Source organism: Myotis myotis, unplaced genomic scaffold (assembly GCF_014108235.1).
Source record: "Myotis myotis isolate mMyoMyo1 unplaced genomic scaffold, mMyoMyo1.p scaffold_m19_p_3, whole genome shotgun sequence".
In the NCBI taxonomy this organism is placed as follows: Eukaryota; Metazoa; Chordata; class Mammalia; order Chiroptera; family Vespertilionidae; genus Myotis; species Myotis myotis.
The window spans coordinates 125,903,078-125,927,230 of NW_023416335.1; the positions used below are offsets into that span (position 1 = coordinate 125,903,078).

At 41.5% G+C, this 24,153-nt stretch overlaps 1 protein-coding gene across 3 annotated transcripts in view; it reads left to right on the top strand.

Moving 5' to 3' along the window:
* The first annotated feature begins 365 nt into the window (after nucleotides 1-365).
* The window catches only part of EEA1 (early endosome antigen 1), a 168,130-nt gene continuing 144,342 nt past the window's right edge, over nucleotides 366-24,153 (top strand). For all 3 annotated transcript variants that reach the window (XM_036297328.1, XM_036297331.1, XM_036297329.1), the window contains exon 1: nucleotides 366-614. In XM_036297328.1, the coding sequence (XP_036153221.1) occupies nucleotides 591-614 (24 nt within the window). In that variant the 5' untranslated portion in view covers nucleotides 366-590. The remainder of the gene's footprint in view (nucleotides 615-24,153) is intronic.

The following is a 24,153-nucleotide window of genomic DNA, read 5'->3' on the forward strand; positions in this document are numbered from 1 at the left end:
CCGCCTGCGGCGCCGTAGCCGGGCACCCATCCCGGAGCCTCCTCCTCCGGGCCCGGCCAGGGACCCCCGCACGGGGCCCCAGGCTCCCCGCCCGCCTCCCTAGCCGGCACGTGGTGGGAGCGCGGGCGCGGCCTCGGACGGAGCCCGAGGGAGCGCTCGGCCACCACCGTTTCTCCCGACCACCGGAAGGAGCGGCGGCCCGGATCCTGCCGCCTGTCCGTCACGCAGTCGCTCACGCCACACCGCTTCCGATTGGTGCGAGGCCTGGCCAGGCCCCTTCCAGCCCCGCCCCCCGCGGATGGACAGGCCGGGAGGGCGGGGCGTTGTCGGGCGGCCCCGCCCAGCTGTCAGTTTACGGGGGCGGCCCGGCGGCGGGCGGACGCTCGGCGGCTGCCTCGTCGCTGGCTCACGCGCGCTCCCTCTCGCCGCCTGCGGGGAAATCCGGGCCGCTCCAGGGGCCGCCACCGCCTCGTCCCGACCTCCTTCTGGGTCCCCTCCTGGCTAAGTTCCTTCCTCGCGCTCACCCTCGAGTAGGCAGTGGCCCGGCGTGGGTCCGGAGAGCCACCGCGGCGCGCCGGGCTGCTTAAACCATGTTAAGGAGGATTTTGCAGAGGGTAAGAGGGGGAAACCGTCTTCCCGGCGGCACGTGAGCGGGCGGTCCCGAGCCCGGGGCTGCGGGTGGCGCCGCCGCCGCGCTGAGCAGCCGAGCGGGCGGCGCGGGCTCCCTCCTCCTCTAGGCCCTGCCGCCCGGGAGGCGATTAGGCCGCGGTCGTCCGCCCGGGGTCAGGCCGTGGGGGCAGGGAGGGCGTCCGGGGCGGCAGCGGGCGGCAGGCCGGAGCCCGGGGCCTGGAGCCCGGTCCTCCGCGGCCCCGCGCGCCCAGGCCCGGCGCCCCGCTGCGGCGCGGGGCTGTCAGTGCGAGAGGCGGCGGGCGGGAGGGTGTGGTACCGCGTTCCTCCGGATCCCAGACTGGGCGTGCGGGTGGAGTTCGTGCCTGCGGACCGCCTGCCGGGCCGGAGGTCGCCCCGCGGGAGGGCGCGGCGGCTTGCTGAGCGCGAACCCCACTCTCCGCGACCGCGGTGACCCCCACCTTTACCCCACGCGCACCTGTCACGCAGGGCTTCGGGTTTGCATCTGGACCGTGTTGGAGTGTAGAGTGGCGAAACCCGGCCTAGCGTGGGCCCGATCCTGGTACCCACACTTACTGGCAAAGTCAGCTGAGAAAGAAGACATTACTCACTGTTGGAAACTTTTTTTTTTCTTCCCCAATTAAAAATGCATTTTCCTCTCCCAGCCAGTCTCTTTTTTGTGCTCTCCAAGAATAAATCCGCAGTTAGCGTGATCCAGTGGTATACGTTTACCCCTTCACTTTCTACCAGTGCTCTCTGTATTTAAAAATCTGGAAAAAAACTTAAGATAGAGATTAGAGCATAGGAAAGCTGTAGGTGTATTGTTTAGCAATCAGTTCCTATAATGACATAAACTCTATTTCCCGAATCTATTTAGTTACTGTACTCAATTTTTGTTTGTTTTGGATGGCTTTTTGAGACTAATAGGTTGCAACAAAATGTAAATGCTTCTGTAGTTGGTGCTAAACCCATGTGTTGGTTATTGTGTGAGTAGGATAACTGATTCAAAAGACAGAAGAAATTAGTGAATTTGTGACATTCACCCAATGTGCCAAAGACAGTGGAGTCAACCACTATATACAAAGGGAGTATTCTTGTTTTGGCATAGCTTTTGTGACATCTTCAAGGCATGTGAAACTTGGTCATATGTCAGGGGTAGAAATAGTTAACTTCTTATCTGCCACCCTTTATTGACATTTGATGATTTTTTTGCATTGGTTTTGTCAGAGATTTTTTTTTTTTTTTTAAATCTTAATAAACTGGTGATTTAGGCAATAGCAAGGGTATGCCATTTGCTCTTGCCATAGGTTTTTGTGTTTAACAGTAAAGACATCTGTGCATGATTTACTTGTTGTGCTTAATGATTTTCCTTTTATCAGAGCCGGAGGAATGAATTACCTCATGCCTCAGATTTTTTTTGTCATGGTTCCAGAACCAAAAATTAGTTTTCCTGTGGTTTCTTTTAAAGTTTAGTTTTCAGCCCTAGCCGGTTTGGCTCAATGGATAGAGTGTTGGCCTGCGGACTGAAGGGTCCCAGGTTCGAAGAGTCCCAGGTTCGATTCCGGCCAAGGGCACATACCTGGGTTGTGGGCTCGATGCCCATTGTGGAGCTTGCAGGAGACAGCCGATCAATGATTCTCTCTCATCATTGATGTTTATCTCTCTCTTCCTCTCTTTTCCTCTCTGAAATCAATAAAAATATATTAAAAAAATAAAGTTTGGTTTCCAGAAATATGGGATGCTTTCCAGGACTCTTAATGTTGTTAAGCGTTACAGTTATATAAAGATAATTTTTACTGTTGGTGCATATACATCAACTGTTGCATACATTTCAGATGAAACTGCAAAATTGGAATTTATTCTGGTTATTGCTGAGATGTGATATGGAATTATCACATATGAATGTCAGTTGACAATTGAGTTTCTTGACCATGGCACTATTGATATTTGTGCCTGGATAATTTTTTGTTTTGGGGGGCTGTCCTTTACAGTGTAAGATGTTTAGCAGCATCTCTGGCTTCTACCCACTAAATGCCAGTAGCACTCCCCAAATCCTCTTCCCCTTATGTGACAACTAAAAATACCTCCAAGACTTTACCAAATGTCCCTTAGGGGCAACATTGCTCCTGGTTGAGAAACACTGTGTTAAATGTACATACTCTTTTATAGGAAAGTTTGAATTGTTTCTCATATTAATTACACTTTTTTCCCCCCAGTGTACTTATACTGAGTATCAGTAAATACCAGTGATAGGCTAGGGGCTGGGAACCAGTTAAATAAGATATGGCCCCTCCATTTAGAATTCACAGCCTGCTTGTGGAAGTGGACATTTAAAAGTAGTGATTAATGTGCTATGTAATAGAAGAATGAAGAGTGCCCTGGGAGCTACTTTGTAGGAGGGTGTTGGGGCAGTCATGAAAAACTTCCGGAAGGAAGGCATATTCGAAGCTCAAAAGAGGGAAGGGCATATCTAGCAGAATGTTCAATATATGCCAAGACATGGAGTCATAAAAGGGTGGGTAATATTAGGGGGAACATGAACAATTAAGTTTAGGAAGTGGAATGATGCCCAGGGATTGGTGGGAGATGAGACTCCAGAGGTAGCTACAGACCAGGTTAGGAGAGTCGTTGAGTGCCTGCCGAAGTTCAGCTGTTACCTTATAGATGGGTCAGTGTTAATGCCCAGCATTTAATAGGGGCATTTTGATAAAAGTCTTAAAGAAATCTTATGATTTTATTAATAGTTTAGAATCTAGACTATATATTTTAGTAACTCCACAGATGATATTTATTAACAAGTATAACTGAAATCTTTATTTATTTATTTTATTTCAGCGAGGAAAGGAGAAGGAGAGAGATAGAAATATCAATGATGAGAGAGAATCATTGAGTGGCTGTCTCTTGCATGCCCCCACTGGGGAATCAAACAGTGACCTCTTGGTACATAGATTAATGCTCAACGGTTGAGCCATGCCAGTTGGGCTGAAATCTTTAAATTATATAACGTAGTAACTATTTTATTTTATCCCACCCTGATAACCTTACTTCTCAGCAGAGATATTAAGATAGAAGATTTAAAAGTAAAGTTGCTGATTTAGAGATTCTTTGAAATAGTATCAATGCTTTGACATTAGATTGCATTTCTTTAACATTGTTTTTAGATTACTTTTTTTAATTGTTGTAATTTCCTTTTGAATAGTGCCCTTTAAATAGAATTTTTGAAAGAAGAAACAGACAATGTATAGTTATAATTCAGAGTCTTTGAACATCACCAATAAGGTCCCAGGGTACTTTATAGAAAACTTAGTGTCAGATTCCCTTCCTCCTTCTCCTCTTTCTAAAGGGTGTCTCTCTGAGGCTTGAAAAGGTCTGGAAAAAAAAAATTGAGGTCCCTCCAATATGTGTATATGGATTATTTTGCTTAATAGTCCTCTGAAGAGAAATGTGAATTTAAAGTGCTGATGGCCAGAAAGATGATCAGCATTTAGTACGTTAGGCAGTTTATAAACTTTGTTGCTTTTCTTTCTTGACTTACTGTAATTTAACATTTGTGTATTCTATGTAGTTTTACTGGTCTGTATCAATAATATTGTAAAAGAAAAATGGTTTTAATTATTCTAGAATTGTAGAAGTAGGAGACTTTTATGTCTCTCTGATTTAAAAAATGAGAAAGTAGAAACAGAGATTCAGTGATTTATCTAAGCAACACAGTTTGATGTGAAAACAAAGTTTTCGAACTCCCAATCTATTTCTCTTTTCTTGACATCTTGTCTCTCCCCCTCCCCCACTTCAAACTGGTATGGTTAGTACTATGCTAGTTACTGTGGAAGGCAGGTACTAGTATAGGAAAAAATATGAGACATAACTTCTCACTCAATGAACTTATATGATTAAGTGCCAAAGTAAATGATATAGCGAATGAAGGCTATAGTAGTACAGAGGAGGAAAGATCAGAAATGAACCTGCATTAGTGGGAAGTCTCCTTGGAGAAAATGGGCATGAGAAAATGGGTTTTCTTTTGAAGGCGTGTGATTAGGAAAGGAAGAGAAAAGTTTCCTTCTAGGAAGGAGTTACGGTATAAGCAATGACTCAGAGATGAGAATGAGTACAGTCTTCCTGCCCACACTCCTTCTTTTGCATATTGTCTTTCAATAAACAAATATTTATGATACTTGCTATGTGCTAAATACTGGGACACAACAGTGAATAAGACACAATCCCTATCTTTAGGTAGCTTAAAACCAAGTGATTTTTAGAGAGAGAGATATTTTTAGAGTAGAAAGAAATTGAGAGAGAAGTTTACAAAAATAGTGTTATACCTCATTTTGGAGATTTTGTTTAGCTCAGCCCTGTCCAATGCAGATGAGTCACATATATAGTTTCAAGTTGCAAGTAGCCACATTTAAAAAAAGTAAAAATAAAGAGGTGAAATTTATTTAAAAAATATATTTCCTTTGACCTGGTATATCTAAAATATTTTAACATGTAATCAGTATAAAAATTAGCAATTACATACTTTACATTCTTTTTTGCAGTAACAGCGCATCTCAATTTGGACTAATCATATTTCAATTGTTCAACAGCCTCATGTAGCTGGCAGCTATTGTATTGGATAGTGCAGGTCTAGTTGACTACATATATAATTTTTAACTTTTTATTTAGAACTAATATAAACTTATAGAGTTTCAAGAAGACAATAATACAAGGAACAGTTGTATACGCTTTATCCAGATTCACCTGTTATTTAACATTTTATTCTATTTGTTTTATTATTTGCTCAGTTTTTTCTCTCTCCATCTCTGTAATTTTTTTTCTTTCTTAATCATTTCAGGATTAGTTATGGTCCTTTACCTCTGAATACTTAAGTGAATATTAGCATTATTTTCTTGCATAACCACAGTATAGTTATGAACTACATAAATTTACATTGATTCCATTTATTATTCATCATTTCAGTTTTGTCAGTTAATCTGATAAAGTTCTTTGTAGCATTCTCCCTCTCCAGTATAGAGTCTAGTTAGGGTTAGATATTATATTTAGTTGTCATGCTTTAGCCTCTGTTAATATGGAAAATTTCCACAGCATTTCTTTGTAACTTATGACATTTGTGAAGAATACAGATTCCCCCTTGCTTTTTTTAATTTCCCCTAGAACAGTGATGGCGAACCTTTTGAGCTCGGTGTGTCAGCATTTTGAAAAACCCTAACTTAACTCTGGTGCCGTGTCACATATAGAAATTTTTTGATATTTGCAACCATAGTAAAACAAAGACTTATATTTTTGATATTTATTTTATATATTTAAATGCCATTTAACAAAGAAAAATCAACCAAAAAAATGAGTTCGCGTGTCAGAGGTGACATGCGAACTCATTTTTTTGGTCATAGGTTCGCCATCACTGCCCTAGAATGTTCTTCATGTTGTATTTGTCTTATGTTTTCTTTCTTTCTTTTTTTAAAAAATATATATCTTTATTGGTTTCAGAGAGGAAAGAAGAAGGAGAGAGAGAGAGAAACATCAATGATGAGAGAGAATCATTGATTGGCTGCCTCCTGAACACCCCACACTGGGGATCGAGGCTGCAACCCGGGTATGTGCCCTGACTGGGCATCTAATCATGACCTTCTGGTTCATAGGTTGATGCTCAACCACTGAGCCACGCTGACCAGGCTTGTCTGATGTTTTCTTGTGATTAGATCAGAATTATGCATTCTTGGTCAGAATGTTTCCTAGAAGATGTGTCTTTCTCAGGTTATCACATCAGGAGGCCCATGATGTCTTTCTGTCTCTCATAGGTGATGTTAATTTTAATTACCTCATCAAAGGTCAAGCTGTAGCCCAATTTTTCAACTGGATAATAATTATTCTTTTTTCCTTTGCATCTAATAGGCAAATACATATGAGAGGATACAAATATCCTGCTCCTTATCAAAATTTCCCCTAGACTTCACATCCATTATTGATTAACACCTGATTTAGTCTTCACCACAGTGATGGCAAAACGATGATTTTCCCACTTCAGCATTCCTTCTGCATTTACTAATTTGGTTCTTGGCATTTCTTCCTAGCTCCTTTCCTAGTCCTAGCTTCCTTCCCTAGAAGTTCTCTTCCCTCTCAGCTCCATATCTCCCACTTTCTTTTTCTATTGGTATGAACTCATAATTTTAATTTTTTTATGGTTTATATTCATCATTGTACTTAATCATTTTGATGCTCAAATTATTTCAGATCTGAACAGTGGGAGCCCTTTTTTTAAAAAATTAAATCTTTATTCTTCAGATTATTACAGTTGTTCCCCTTCCCCCCCACCCCCCATAGCTCCCCTCCACCCGGTTCCCACCCCACCCTCTGCCCTTACCCCCCCCCCCCACTGTCCTCATCCATAGGTGTACGATTTTTGTCCAGTCTCTTCCCGCACCCCCACACTCCTTTCCCCCTGAGAATAGTCAGTCCACTCCCTTTCTATGCCCCTGATTCTATTATATTCACCAGTTTATTCTGTTCATCAGATTATTTATTCACTTGATTTTCAGATTCACTTGTTGATAGATGTGTATTTGTTGTTCATAATTTGTATCTTTACCTTTTTCTTCTTCCTCTTCTTAAAGGATACCTTTCAGCATTTCATATAATACTGGTTTGGTGGTGATGAACTCCTTTAGCTTTTCCTTATCTGTGAAGCTCTTTATCTGACCCTCAATTCTGAATGATAGCTTTGCTGGGTAAAGTGATCTTGGTTGTAGGTTCTTGCTATTCATCACTTTGAACATTTCTTGCCACTCCCTTCTGGCCTGCAAAGTTTCTGTTGAGAAATCAGCTGACAGTCATATGGGAACTCCCTTGTAGGTAACTGACTGTTTTTCTCTTGCTGTTTTTAAGATTCTCTCTTTGTCTTTTGCTCTTGGCATTTTAATTATGATGTGTCTTGGTGTGGTCCTCTTTGGATTCCTTTTGTTTGGGGTTCTCTGAGCTTCCTGGACTTGTAAGTCTATTTCTTTCACCAGGTAGGGGAAGTTTTCTGTCATTATTTCTTCAAATAGGTTTTCAATATCTTGCTCTCTCTCTTCTGGCACCCCCATAATTCAGATGTTGGTACGCTTGAAGTTGTCCCAGAGGCTCCTTACACTATCTTCATATTTTTGGATTCTTTTTTCTTTTTGTTTTTCCGGTTGGGTGCTTCTTCATATTTCAAATCTTTGACTAGATTCTTGCAATCCTCTAGTCCAGGGGTCCTCAAACTTTTTAGACAGGGGGCCAGTTCACTGTCCCTCAGACCGTTGGAGGGCCGGACTATAGTTTAAAAAAAAACTATGAACAAATTCCTATGCACACTGCACATATCTTATTTTGAAGTAAAAACAAAACGGGAACAAATACAATATTTGTATTTGCATGTGGCCCACGGGCCGTAGTTTGAGGACCCCTGCTCTAGTCTGCTGTTGGAACTCTGTATAATATTCTTTATTTCAGTCAGTGTATGCTTAATTTCTAGTTGGTTGTTTTTCATAACCTCAAGGGTCTCACTAGATTTCTTGAGGGTCTCACTAAATTTATCGGCGGTTTCTAGAAAATTTTTGAAAAACCTTATAAGTGTGGTTTTGAACTCTATATCCAGTAGTTTGATTTCTTCCATTTCTGTCATTTGGTCCTGTTTCTTTGTCTCCATATTTTTATCCTTCCCTGTGTTGATAGAGTGGCTTTCTGTGCTAGGTGTCCTATAGGGCCCAGTGGCTCAGCCTCCTCAATTACCTGAGGTGGACACTCTTGGTGCACCCCTTTGTGGGCTTTGTGAACAGTCTTGTTGTAGTTAAGCCTTGATTGTTGTAGGTATCACTGGGAGGAATTGACCTCCAGGCCCATTGGCTGTGAGAATCAGCTGTGTCTGCAGTGGGAGAACTTCTGTGCTGGAGACACCCCTCTGGGGAAGGACTTGCTTCAGTGGGACTTTGGTGCTTACTGAGTCTGCCCCGAGTGTGTCCCTTATGAATCTGAGGAGTTGTAATCTGGATAGTCCCACTCTGACCACTGGGTACACTGGCTCTTGGATCTCTAAGGAGGTGCTAATTTAGCCTCTGCCTGAGGCTACCCAGCAGGAGCTATGGAGAGATCTGCAGATTCCTCTTCTTTGTTTGGGGTTTGGAGGTGCCCAGATGAGGCCCAGCTGTGAAGCAATGCAAGCTGCTGTGGGGCCTTGGGCCTTCTTTTGGAAGTTCTGGGTCTGTCTGGCCCAGCTGCAGTTTGTTAGGTAATTTTCAGGTTGCAGAGGGCCAGGCCTTTCATATGCAAAAGCCTCTGCGCACAGCTTGGTTGGGGCGGGGTCTCAGGGGATCAACAGGGCAGAGCAAGCAGCTATGGCTTCTCCTCAGTCCTACCCTAAGAGGCCCCACGTCTCAGTTCCCGGTAATCGCTGCAAGCACCTCTGAGAGAAAGCCACCCTCCAGTTCTGACCGATGCCAGACAGTCCAGTTTCTCCCTGTATGAGTCTGGGTTCCCAGAGACTCGCCCGGAACTGGAGTTCAGAGCAGTCGGGAGCTTGAGACTCCCTCCCGATTGAAAAAGACAACCGTGTCCTCAGTTGCCAGCCCTTTCCATGTGCGCCTCCGTACCTCTGCAGTTTACTTCCGCACCTCCTCTGAGTCTCACTGTGCTTTTCTCTTTCCTTCTAGTTGTAGAATCTCCACTCAGCCAGCCTTCCTGTGGTTCTGGATGATGTCCGTTTTGTCTTTTAGTTGTGTTTTTGAAGTGGTTGTGCGAGGCAGCAATTTCCGGTGTTTTCCTATGCCGCCATCTTGGCTTCTCTCAGTGGGAGCCCTTTTAAGATGGCTCCTGTGTCCTTTGACATGTCCTTATCATTTTTAAAAATTAAATCTTTATTATTGAAAGTATTATATATGTCCCTTTTTTTCCTCCATTGACCCCTTCTAGCCTGCCCCTCCCCCTTTCACCACCCTATTGTGTGTATCCATGGGTTATGCATATAGGCAAACAAGTTCTTTGGTTGATCTCTTCCCACCGACCTATTCTCCCCAGCCTTCCCTCTGAGCCTCTATAATTTTTTTTTTTTTTGAGCTCTTCCTTACTTTCTGGCATAACAAAGTATTTCAAGCTCATCCTTTACCCTTTCCCCGCACTGAAATGAACCATTTCTCTGAGGAGTCCTTTCCTTTTAGTGGGGAGTGGTATTAGAGACCATTAGTTGGGTGATTTTCCTTCTTGTTTCTTTCAACACACAAATCTAACTGAAATTTTGAACTTTATAGGCATTAGGAAATCAATAAGATTTTATTAAACAGTGAAATATATTTAGCACGGAGGGGAGGAAAAGTTCTTTTCCACTTTCTTTGGGCCTTTGGCTGGGCCTAAGAATTAAACTGACATAAGACAGATTAACAGGAGAAAAGCATACACATTTTTACATGTACATGAGAGCCTTCATAAGAAAATGAAGACCCAAATAAATGACCAGAACAGAAAGTGTATAGACCTTTTAGACAAAGAAATGATACATTTGTGAAGAATTGACAAGACCAGTGCTCTGGGGAAGGGGTAGTAAATGGTGAAGAAATAACTAGGAAGATAAGGATGAGTTTAACAAGGTTTGTTTTTATAGGTTTCTCAGCCCCAAATTCTGTCTCTGGTGATAAGGATGCCTTCTACCCTATTGGTACAGGGGGTGTTTTACCTTCTGCTTTCAGGAAGATAAAAGATGCTCAGAGTGTCCTTTTTGCATATGCTATTTTTTAAGTGCTTTTAGTTAAAAATTATCAATATGCCAAAGTGGCATATTTTGGGGTGATATATTCGGGTTTTCTTCAGGCACATAGTAGGAGTTAATATTTGTTGAAATGAGTATTAAAAGGAATGTTTTGGGAAGATTAATTTGCCAGTGTTACATGTGATGTATTAAAGCCATAGGAGAGTATAGACAGAGATCAGAAAGTGATTTTAATATTATAGGCATAATATTTTAATTATGATTTGTATTAGAATGATGGCTATGTGAGCTGCAAAAAAGGTGTGAATAGGGCAGACCTTTTGAACATATTCCCCAAACATCTGTTATGGGTCTACTATGTGCTGTGGACATATTGTTGAGTGAAACAGACATAAACCCCTGAGGAGCTTAGTGTCCAGAGGACAAGAGAGGAACTGTTGAAAGAACCACATAATTATATGGTCAAATCCTTAACTGAATATTAGAAAGGAAAAGCACAGGGAACCCCAAGAGCACACAGCAAGAAGGCCTTGATCTAAACTAAGATGCTAAGCAAGGCATCCCAGATTAGTTACACATTTAAGTTTCATTAAATTATTATTTATTTATTGAAATGAATTTTTAAAAGTAGGATTAATTTTCTCTGCATAGATTTATTTTCAGTATGTTAAGGTTAAGGAAGAGATTATCAGGGCCAGAACTAAGTTTTCTCTTCTAATCACAGTGATCTTTTGTATGAGTTAGAGAATATAATTTAGTGGTTAAGAATGAACTTTGGAGCCATACTACCTGCGTAGTATCCACACCCCATTTACTAGCTGAGTAGCTTTTTGGCAAGTTACTTGACTTCTTTGTGTCTCATTAAAATGGTCAGAATACTAGTACCCTTCACATAGGGTTGTTGTGAGGACTAAATGAATCAATACATGTAAAGGTCTTAACAGTATCCAGCACACAGTAAGCTCTCTATAAAAGTTAGCTGCTGCTAATATTGGTATTATTGTTATTATTATACACTCTAAATTTCTTCAAGGAACACTTCTTATCACTCCTTTGTTTTAACTTTTTTTTCCAAATCTCAATTTGTGTGTGTGTGTGTGTGTGTGTGTGTAGACATTTATTCATCATATTGAACATTTATTCTGTGCTAATTGCTCTGCTGGGCTTAGGGATAAAAAAATTCTTGAGTTTTAATGGGAGAGACAGATACTTAAATAATCACAAAGAAATGTGATAAATGTTAATAGAGCCACAGGAAATATTTGAGTATAAAAGAAAAAGTAATTATGTGGCAGAGGCCTGAGAGAGAATTGGAGCAGAGACAGGGAATGGAGATTGTTGAAGGCCTTGCAGAAGCTGGAAGAGTGACAGAGGCAAGGAAGAGCGATGGAGAGACGTTATTTTAGAGACAGGGACCAAGTAAATGCAAGAGTATTCCTGCATGGGGATAGGAATAGTTATAAGAGATGAGACAGGAAAGGTATTGGACTTTATACTATACACAATAAGAAGCCATGGAAAGTTTTTAAGTAATCAAATTTGTAATAAGGAAAACCCTCAAAAATATTTTTCCTAGGTAATCTTTATAAAAAGTAAGTCAGGTGAATTAATCACTCTTCTGTTTAAAGTCTGTTGGTGACTACTCAGTGCCCAGAGAAGATGTCCAGATTCTTTACCTTGGCACACATGCACCTAGTGCTCTGGTCCTGTTAACTCCATTTCAGACTCATCTTCATGCATCTCTGTACATATGCTGGCCTTGTTATCTTCACTAATTGCGTTTCCCACAACATACCCTGTTACCTCATCAAACCTCTATAGAAGCTCTTTATTCTGCTCAGAGTGTCCTTCAGTCACTTGTCCACATTGCTCAGTTCAGTGACACTACAAGTTACTTGTTTTTTTTTTTTCTTCTCTCAAAACACCCTATAGCAGTGGTCGGCAAACTGGCTCGGCAAACCGCAGCTCGCGAGCCACGTGCGGCTCTTTGGCCCCTTGAGTGTGGCTCTTCCACAAAATACCGACTTCTGCGCATGGGCCACGAAGTTTCAATCGCACTGTATGTGTGTGCCAGTACGTGGTATTTTGTGGAAGAGCCACACTCAAGGGGCCAAAGAGCCGCGGTTTTCTGACCACGGCCCTATACTAATTAAGAAAATGGGCTTTTGGAATTAGACCATCATTTAGTGCTCCTCCATTACTGAGGGTGAGATCTTATGCAAAATTTCAAGCTTTCTGAGACCTAACCCATTTATTAGTAAACTGAGGATAATGTACTAGTATATTTTAGCAGTGTTGTAGAAGGATTAAATGAAATAATGTTCATGAAGTAATCACCACAGTATTCAGCATTCAATAAACATTTAGTATATGGTAGCTATTACATTGCATATGTCTAGAAATTTTATTACATTGTTTTTGTAATTTGTTTACTTGACTTCTTCCCTACTTAACTGAGCTTCTTTATGGTGGGGATTTTGTTTTTTTCTTAGTGTATAGGGACTAACTTACTGTTTGATGCTTAGTAGTTTTCAGTAATAAGTATATGTTGACTATTTGATGCCTATGTAGAGAGAATGGTTTCATTAAGGGAGAGACCAGCAAGAAAGTAATAATGTTTTAGTTCCTAAAATTGTTGCACATTAGAATCATTTGGAATCCTTTAGAAAGAAAGAAAAGATTCCCAGGTCTGTCCATTGAATCAGAATCTCTGGATCTCTGGTTGTCAGTCCCGGGGAAGATGAAGGCTAGAATTCAGTCAGTGACTTTGGGGATGGAGAATAGATTGATTTTTCAAGAAAGTTAAGAAATAGAATTAATAAGAGGTAAATGCAGTACTTGCATCCTTCCACACCTGCATCAAATTATAACTAAGCTACAGAATAACTGTCATTCAGAACTGCCTGAAATCTAGCTGAATAGAAGTCCTACAACTAAGGACCTACAACCAAGATTACCCAGCAAAGCTATCAGTTCGATGGAAGGACATATAAAGAGCTTCACAGACAAGAAAAAGCTAAAAGATTTTATTACCACCAAACCAGTATTACAAGAAATGTTAACTAAAGGGTCTTCTTTAAGAAGAAGAAAATAAAATATGAACAATAAAATGATAATGAGTACATATCAACAATTAAATCTAAAAACCAAATAAATGAACAAGCAGAACAGAAACAGATTCATAGTTAACAGAACATTTTGATGGTTGCTGGATGGAAGGGGTGCTGGGGGAATGAGTGGAATGGTGATGGGATTAAGAAGTACAAATTGGTAGTTACAGAATAGTCATGGAATGTAAAGTACAGCATAGGGAATGTAGTTAATATAAAAACTATGTAGGGTTTCAGAGGGTATGAGATTCATCAGGATGATCACTTAGTAAGTTACATAATGTCTAATCACTGGGGTGTACATCAGAAACTAATATAATATTGTTTGTCAAGTGTAACTGAAAAGTAAAACAGTGATTAAATAGTAAAAAAAAGAGAATTGAAAGGACTTGTTGGCTTGTGGGTAGTTTGGGTAGCTGAGAGGATGATGGAATGGACTAAGGTACAGAATAGAGGAGGAAGAACAGGTTTGAAGTGGAAGTGAACTAGAGGTGTAGACATCCCAGGAGATGTTCACTAGGCAAGTGGAAATATAGGTCCAGCACTCAGGTGACAAGTGGAGGCTGGTATGTATGAACATTGGAGAAATTTCAAGTCAAATAAGGACAGAAGTGTCCACTGAATGGAACAGTAGAGAATACAGTAGGTCCTCGGGTTACATCGGAGATCCATTCCTAAGGCGTGATGTAACGCGATTTTTGCTGTAAGTTGGAACCCACCTACATAAGCACCTATGTCACTCACATGGTGCACATACATAGCAGTAATGAAGTGAGACAGTAAAAAAAAATTTAAAAGAAAGAGAACAATTCCTGACCTTTACTTGTAGTAAATAAATAATAAAAAACATAAAGCGCTGAAACCAGTTTGGCTCAGTGGATAGAGAGTCGGCCTGCGGACTGAAGGGTCCCGGGTTCGATTCCGGTCAGGGTCATGTGCCTGGGTTGCGGGCACATCCTCAGTGGGAGATGTGCGGGAGGCGGCTGATCGATGTTTCTCTTTCATTGATGTTTCTAGCTTTCTATCTCTCTCTCTTCCTTTCTGTAAAAAAATCAATAAAATATATTAAAAAAAACCAAAAAAAACCCCATAAAGCACATATGTACATACGTCGAAATGACGGAACTTTTTTTTTTTTTTTTTTTTTTAATAAATGGGAGATGGCAACATAACCATGAAACGACGTCCGAGGTCTGTCTGTACCTAGTTCAATTTCAGGAGAGTCATAGGAAGGAATGATTAATTGTGAAATAAGGAAATCAATGAAAAATATTTTAAAAATTAAAAAATATATATATGTGATGAACAAAAATAGATCTAGAGACAGAGACGCATCGATGCGATCAGATGCTCAAACCTCAGAGGGAAGGTAGGGGAGGGTGGGGGTAAGGGGGAGAGATCAACCATATGCCTGCACATAAGCATAACCGATGGACGCAGACAACGGGGTGAGGGTGAGGGCAGGGCTGGGGGTGTGGGGGGAAAATGGGGGGATAAGGACACATTCGTAATACCTTAATCAATAAAAAAAATATATCTGTATTTAAATATACCATATATATTTTTATTGATTTGAGAGAGGAAGGGAGAAGGAGAGCGAGATAGGAACATCAATGATGATAGAGAATCATTGATTGGCTGCCTCCTGCGCACCTCCTACTGGAGATCTAGCCCACAACTCAGGCATGTGCCCTGACCGGGAATCAAACTGTGATCTTCTGGTTCATAGGTTGATGCTCAGCCACTGAGCCACGCCGGCCGGGCAAAAATTAAAAAATATTAAAATAAGTAAAAAATAGCACAGACTACTCAAAGTAAGTAAAAAATATCACAGGCTATTCATCTAAGAAATATGGAGGAAAGGAAACAGAAATTAATAGTAAATGCATGAATGCAATCTGCCACCCTTGGACAACATAATAAATGTTTATTTTCAAGGATCACAAATTTTATCAAATCAGTTTAAGTTGAAAGGGGAATTTATTGTGAAGTTTCAAAGTGACCAAAGAATAAGATTTGCTGTTCTCTTGGGTCTCTAGAGCAGTGGTTCTCAACCTTCCTAATGCCACGACCCTTTAATACAGTTCCTCATGTTATGGTGACCCCCAACCATAAAATTATTTTCGTTGCTACTTCATAACTGTAATTTTGCTACTGTAAACAATATGTAATTATATATGTGTTTTCTGATGGGCTTAGGCGACCCCTGTGAAAGGGTCATTCGACCCCCAAAGGGGTCGCGACCCACAGATTGAGAACCGCTGCTCTAGAGAGTGGGACCTAGAATGGTGTTAGAGGTAGCTCTTCCCTCTTTCTCACACTCTCATGTACCACTGGCATCTTGTGTCTGCATCTCTGCACCCATTTTCTTTGCTGCTGCTTACTCAATAAAGACCTCAAATTGGCACCCGACCACATGATTCTACTTGCTTGTCACCTACCTTTACATAACCAACTGGCCCAATGTCTCAATTCCCAAATTTTAAGAGAAGAATCTGAAATGTCCTTCTCATCTTTTCTTGTTGGGTCATGCATTGGTCTCTAACTAGCCAACAGAGGTGCTTCCTCAGGGTCAGGTGTTCATTGCTGGTTTAGTCATCTGAAGTTAGGAGTGGAGTGGGGGTCATATGATACAGTTGTGGCACCATGAGACTCATCTTTTACAGATCATTATAGAGACAAGCTATGTCATGGTTCTGAAACAGTAATAACAATTATGAGTAGGTTTATTAGGTTCTAGGAATAAAGGGTTCATCAAGTTAGCTCAAAAATAGGATCATGCTGGATGCACTTAGCAATTAGAAATATGGAATTTCATGGAAATTCAAAACCAAAAATTTAATATGGAGCTAAGCCTTGGAGACATTTTTATTGAAAGGCTTTGAAAGATACAAAGCAGTGCTGTTCAGGATCTCCATTACAGGGCTCTATAGGTTTCTTTCTTTCTTCCTTCCTTTCTTTCTTTCTTTCTTTCTTTCTTTCTTTCTTTCTTTCTTTCTTTCTTTCATTCTTTCTTTCTTTTTTCTGTAAAGACAGATAAATTTCTATTTTGCATTATAGAACAGTATTTTTAAACCTATTTTAAAATCTTAAATAAACTTTTAACAAATATTGTAAATCATGTAAACAAATTATTCAAACTTTTCAGAAATCCATTGTACTATCTAATCCCAAAGACTTGACATTCTATGTAAATCCACAAAAGCAAAGTGAATTTCAAATAAATTCCAACACAGAATAATTATTTTAAATATTTTTCTTTCACTTCTTCATTATTAGATGCAGCGTACTATACTTAGAAATTTATATAGGATTTTACCATGAAATACCAATTGCATTATTGTTTTTCAGCAAAGCAAATAAACAAAACAACATTGATGTAGTTCTTCTAGTTTATCACACTAGCGTTCACTTGCTTTGTGTGGAAAGATTGCCTGGATTTATTTAAAAGCATTATAATTTCTCTAAGGTGGGGGAATATGCATCTTGAGCTTGGTGAAATGTTTTTGAAACATGACCAATAAAATAAAATGTATAAGTTTTAAAAATATATATTTTTTATTGATTTTTTACAGAGAGGAAGGGAGAGGGATAGAGAGTTAGAAACATCGATGAGAGAGAAACATCGATTCAGCTGCCTCCTGCACACTCCCTACTGGGTATGTGCCTGCAACCAAGGTACATACCTTTGACTGGAATCGAACCTGGGACCCTTGAGTCTGCAGGCCGACGCTCTATCACTGAGCCAAACTGGTCAGGGCAAATGTATAAGTTTTAAAAAGGAAGAACTATTTGTATATGCATGTTACTTAGAAATATGGAGGTAAATACTAAAATACCATAAAATGGAAACATCAAGGAGGAATTCGGGTCTGCTATAATAATAAAATAATATATTCCTGGTTATAAAAATAAATCATGTGCATCATGAAAATTTGAAAGGTTCAGAAATGGAAAATTGAGAAGCATGGGGCTGTAGCATAGTGGATGGTTTAATGTTAAGAGTACAAGTTTTGAAGTCAGGTGGAATTCTAGCTCTGTGCATTATTACACTTGTGATCTTAGTTAAAAACTTGTTTAGCTTCTTTAACCTTATTTTTTTTTCTTTTGGCTAAATGGGAACAATCCTTTTGACTTTATTCAAAGGATTATTGTGAGGATTAAATGATGTAAATAGAGTGCTTAGTATGGTGCCTGTCATAAAGGTTATATGTTAGCTATTATTATTATTATTAATAGAAAGATAAAATATTTTTTATATTTTAGATAAAAGATATTTTGATATTAAAGATAAAAATTGACTTTCCCTTAACTGAATTTTCTTATGCGCATGATTTCAAAATGTTAATGATCTAGGGAAAGTTGATATTCTGAGATTTTCAATAAGATTTATGCCTCAGGGTTACTTTGGTTTTAAGTTTTTGAGTACTATATACCACAGCAAGTAAAGAAATCATTGAATATAGAATCAAAAGCCTGAGTTCAGGTTCTGCCTCTGCTCTAATATGATCTTAGGTAAACAATTGAGTTTCTCTTGGCTTGGCTTTCTTTCTGTCCAATGAGGGCATCACCTAGTGATTTCTAAAGTACTCTTCAGGTTAAAAGTGTTAGTTGAAAACCAAGGAAGTACCAGGATTTTGAGTTTGAAGATCATTTGCAACCCCTAAGTAGCATTTTAGGTGTGTTATGTAACAGATCTTTAACCCTATTTTCTAGCATCTTTGCTGAGAAAAAACAGTGTCTTCAGGAAGCAAGCATTCAGTGATAAAATTTGATAATTCATGTAAAGTGACTATCACAGCCTCTGGTACATACTAGGCTTTATAAGATAGTAGTTCTCCGTTTCTACAAAGATCTCTCTCCATCTAGTGTGTAGCCCTTTATGGGTATCTCAAATGCAAGTAAGGTACATTCATTGTAGTGGATGCTTTGGTGTGCACCTAGATCCCCCTTCAGGGTAGAGGAACACTCTCTTAGCTGCCTGGAATCATGGCTGCCAAAGGCTCATAAGGGTATCCTTCTCTGGGACTTGCCCTTATAGAAGGAAGCTGCCTCACTCAAGATTATATCCCCTTTCTAGAAGCAGTCTGCCCTTAATCACTTGTTGATGTGGGGTATACAAAAAATTACCATTCCCTTTCTTTGATTAGGGACTTCTGGGAAAGGTCATCCTAGCTTTAGGACTCAGCTGAGGCTACTGTTATAACTATGTTACTGATCAGTACTGTTCTGTTTCTACCTGAGCCCAGTCATGCTTCTCCTGTGTTCACACAGGTGTTCTTGAGAGCATACCTCAATAAATCTCCTGCTTGCAGATTTCAGTCTCAGGGTTTGTTTCCTTGGGAACCTGAATTACAGGTCATCTGCTTTGGATAGTTTTTTTGTGTCATAAAAGATGATTATATTCAGGATGAATGTTGTTTGTGTTCTACTTCTTTGAAACTTGTATTCTACATATCTTTTATAACAGGAATCCATGGCCAGTAGATAAGAATTTCTATTAGATTCTACAATGCTGAGTAAAATGCCTTCAAGTGTATTTGCTAGGATTTTGAACATGGCCCATAGATGCTTTGCTTAGGAAATTTTATTATCAGCACCTTTCCCAGTTCCCTCAAGTGATTTTTCAGACTTAAATAATGAAAAGTGGCCTCTCAAAACTAGACTATGAATCCTTATTTTGGTATATTTTTGTGTCTGTCTATTCATATTTGTTGAATCAAAATATCCAGTACTCTAAAATTGTTTAAAATATGTAAATCAATATTAATTATATGTTAGATATTTTAAAATTTTTCTTTTCTTTTACTTAATACTGAGTTAGTTGTATGATGTCTGTAAACCCAATTTAGTTACTATATCTATAATTAGTTTTACTAAATTTATCTATAATTAGTTTTAATAGTCTTGGTTGGTCTCTTACTGACTTGGTTGCTTTTTTTTTTAAACTGGGCTGCTTTTGAGAGGTAAGTTACTTTTGTGTAACTATTAATAACCAAATAAGTTTTAGAGTTTTGAAAGTATCCATAAGAAAGCTAAGCAAATACAGATTGGAAGTATATTTAGGGCCCAAATGAATCACGGAATGAGAATTTTAGAGCGTTAAGGACCATGATCTTGTCCTGTCCCTGTAATTTATCAATGAACAAGCTGAAATTAGAGAAATTGTGTCTTTATTAGTATCAGAGGGATGATTTAGAAACATTTTAGACAGTAGTATTCTCTCTAGATTATTGAGTTGGGACCTGGGAAACCTAAGTTTTAATTGCAACTCTACCATTAGATAGCAGAGTAATGTCAAGTAAGCCAGTTATACTTTCTAGGGGTTAGTTTCTTCATCTCTGAAGTTACACAGTTGTAACATTATTTATGAGATGCTTGATTTTTTATTTGCTTTCTGAGATGCTTTCTAGCTTTTAAATTTTGATTCTAGGTCTTTTCTGGGAGAGATTCACTTAATAAGTGTCTACTAGAGAGTATATCGACCAAATTCCAGGCACTGATTCAAACATTTTATTCTATTTAAATTTTTTTAAATTGATTTCAGAAAGGAAGGGAGAGGGGGAGAGAGAAAGAAACATCAGTGATGAAAGAGAATCATTGATTGGCTGCCTTCTGCATGCCCCCTACTGGGGATCGAGCCTGTAACCCCAGCATATGTCCTTGACTGGAACGGAACCTGGGACCCTTCAGTCTGCAGGCCGATGCTCTATCCACTGAGCCAAACCGGTTAGGGATGATTCAGACATTTTACAAATTCTATTTCATTTCATCCTCACAACAATTCTGTGAAGCTGACATTATTAGTTTCACTCTACAAATGGGAATTAGGAGCTTAGAGGGGTTAAGTAAATTTACAAAGCTTCTAAGTGGGTAAACTGGAAGTTGAATTCAGGTTTTTCTTTTTTTAAAATATATTTTTGATTTCAGACAGGAAGGGAGAGGGTCAGAGCAGAATAGAAACATCAGTGATGAGAAAGAATCATTGGTCGACTGCCTCCTGCATGCCCCCCACTAGGGATTGAGCCTGCAACCCAGGCATGTGCCTTGACTGGGAATTGAACCATGACCTCCTGGTTCATGTGTCGACTCTCAACCACTAAGCCATGCAGACCAGGTGAATTCAGGTCTTTGTGACTCCAATTTCTAAATTCTGAATCACTGTTCTTATATTTAGGTGGACTTTTGTTTTTGGAATACTTGACAGGCCCTGCTGAAAACAAGAGCCAGTTGCATTTAGATAGGTATATGCTTCTAAACCCCTTCTCTGGCATAGTGTAGTATGGTGTGTCAGTAAGTTAGGCAGGAAAGACTTAGGATGCAGAAGTATATTGTGTACTTGTGGTGAGAGATTTTGGACAGAGCTGGAATCAGATGCAATAGGGGGATAGTTTTTAGCAGCCATTTTGAAAGACAAATTGAATAAGGATCACACTCAATTTAGCATTAATAATTTAACAACATAGGTGACTATATTTGCTTGATCATTAAAGCTGTAGATGACTAGATTATGTGGAATTTCTCACATTTCAGAAAATAGGAATTGTTCTTAGCTGAAAGCTGATATAAATAAATTAGAGTTAGATGTATATTTGTAATGAAGCTTACTATTGTACATGGTTTTATGATGGATAGAAAAGCATCTGTGGAATTATATGGTTCTATAATTTTTCAAGGTGAAGGTCATAATATTGTAAAAGTCTTTAAGAAGAAAGTGGAGAAATGAGAAGGAACTCTTGAGGACAAAAATGAAGTTAGCAAAAATGAATTATGAGACAAAATTAAAGGTGTTAGAATTATAATGGAGATTGGGATGAAGAGTATTAGTGACTCTTTTCAAGGTTGAAGATTTAGAACAAGCAGGAAAGGGCTTAAATCTTATATGAAGTTTGAGGCTGACATCTAGTTCAGATTAGGAGAACAGAAGGTGTAAAACAAAAAGTGGAAGGTTCTTTCTCCAATAATTATTTCTAATAGTTTCTTGTGTACTTTTCCATATTTTTTGATGTATATATTCACTAACATTATCTATATATATAAAGAGGTAATATGCTAATTGGTTCTAACGGTGTCCCAGTCACGGCCTGTCAACAAGGTGAGCAGGGGTGTAGGGCCGCGGGGCGGGACTCTGGGTCGCATACTTTCATCCTGCCCAGGCAGACACACCATGGCCCCACAGTCAAATCCTGAGCAGACCCAGGGTTTACTAAACTTTACTGGAGCTGCTCTCCACACCCCCACCCCCTGCCCCAGGACCATGCTGCCCAGAGCTGGGCGCCTCCTGACAGGCGGGCAGCTGGGGAGAGCCTAGTGAGGTGGGGGCAGCAGGGAGCCATGGAAGGGTGGGGCGGCTGGAGCCAAGTTCTTGGGGGTCTGAGGAGAGTTCCTGACAGGAGCCTGGACTGCAAAGAAGGAAGAAGAACTGGCCACGAGGAGCTCTTCCAGTCCCCCTGCACAGACACCCTACCCCAGCCCCGCACCCCCGGGGGGACGGGAAGGCAGACAGTACTGGGAGAAGACCCAGCCTCAGGGGTAGCTGCAGCCCACACCTCCAACTCCCGATTTCTTCCCCCACCACCCCTGCCAGAGGCACCCACAATAATAGCACGTCAGCGACTATCCATCAGCTCCCCGAGGCACCCGGGCCCGTGGCCTGCTGCTGCCAGGCCCTCCTGCTGGGGCCGGGCATGCTTCTCCTCCCTACAACTCCAGATCAGGGTGGAGGCAGGCCTGAGCGGCCCCCCAGGGTCAGACCCGTCCCCCCCAACCTCCACCCCCAACAGCAGCAGCACTGTCTCTGCAGAAGAAGCGCACTGAACCTCATCTGGGGCCGCACCTAAACCCTTCCTCCTAGCCTGCCTGGCCCCCGCCCTGGCCCAGCCCCCACCCCACTCTAGGAGATTGGAGCCCCACCCTGAGCAGCCACATTTAAAGAATGGTGCCAAGCGGGGAGGTTTGACAGTTACTCCCCCTTCAGCCTCACTGTCCCCCTAGCACCTCCTACTGACCCCCCTGCCAGCGCCTCCAGGGACGCCACCGCTACAGGGCTGCTGGTCAGAGTCCACCCCTCCGAGGCCTGCTGAACCCTCTACAAAGCTTCCATAGCTACAGTCCCAGGAAACAGTCATGCCCTCCTCCCCTAATCAGCACCTGCTACCTATGAGGGTACCCGTGGGCAGTTGGGGGTGATCAGGCCAGCGGGGGGGGGGGCAGTTGGGGGTGACCAGGTCAGCAGGGAGGGCAGTTGGGGGCAAGCAGACCGGCAGGGGGGGCAGTTGGGGGCTATCAGGCCGGCAGGTAGAATGGTTAGGGGTGATCAGGCAGGAAGGCAGGTGAGCAGTTAGGAGCCAGTGGTCCCAGATTGCGAGAGGGATGTGGGATCGGGCCTAAACCGGCAGTCGGACATCCCCCGGGGAGTCCCAGATTGGAGAGGGTGCAGGCCAGGCTGAGGGCCACCTCCCCCCCCCCCCCCATGCCCAAATTTCATGCACCGGGCCACTAGTACAAATATAATCATACTCTTCATATAAATTTGAATTTTTTCTCTTAATATAGTTTGGAGATCTTTTAGAATCAGCACTTTCAGACCTACCTCTTATTGTTTATTTTTAATTAGAGGCCCAGTGCATGAAATTTTGTGCACTGGGGGAGGGGGTGTCCCTTAGCCCAGCCTGCGCCCTCTTACAGTCTGGTACCCCTTGCTCCTACTGCCCTCCTACAGCAGAGGCAGGAGAGTCTCCCACCATCACTGCTGCACTCGCCAGCTGTGAGCCCGGCTTCTGGCTGACCACTACTCTCCTTGTGGGAGTGCAGTGACCACCAGGGGGTAGTTCCTGTGTTTAGTGTCTGCCCCCTGGTGGTCAGTGCACTTCATAGTGACCGGTCATTCTGCCATTTGGTCGATTTGCATATTAGCCTTTTATTGTATAGGATAACAACATTATATTCAATTGTGTGTATTATAAAAATTTAACCTCCTATTGAAGGACATTTAGTTTGTTGCCAGTTTTGCTATTATAAACAAGACTTCAGGGAGATTCAAGATGGCGGCGGAATAGACAGATGCATCCCAGGTCTTGTCCTGGAGCAAATGGAGTAAGCAGCTGAAACTAATAACACCCACCCCGAATTGGCGAAGTTACTCAGCTGGTGAGACAGTTTGCCGCCAGGAAGGGCAGTGTTTCCCTAGAAAGGTAAAAACCAGGGATCTGGGCAGGAAAGTTTGCCAGACCTCTGAGCCCAAAGGGTCAGAGGGAGACTACGCGGCACAGAGCTGCATCCTTGGAACAGGCGCAGCCCCTGACTGGGGAAAGGAGATCCGCGGGACTGTTGGCGCCGGGGGATTTGAGATCTGGATTCTGTACTTACGGAGGACTGAGCCTAAAAGGGGCAGCCTGAAGCGCTGACCAGACCATGCAGTGCCGGTAAGAAAGGAGCTTAGAAAGACTCAACCTTCCCGGTTTCTGTGGCAGGCGTTTGTTTGTTTGTTTTCACTGAACCCTGTTCATAGGACATTTTGGATACAGACACTCACCTGTGCTGAAGAGCGGGAGAAGGTGCTGACGAGTGGAATCTGGGGAGAGGCTGGGGAGAAAAGGGGGGCCAGGAGAGGTGGCAGCAAATTGAGTGCTGAGTCACCCCTGAGCCCAGGACAAGGGCAGCCATTTTCTCTGGAGGTTATGATTCCTCCCTCCAGCCCCC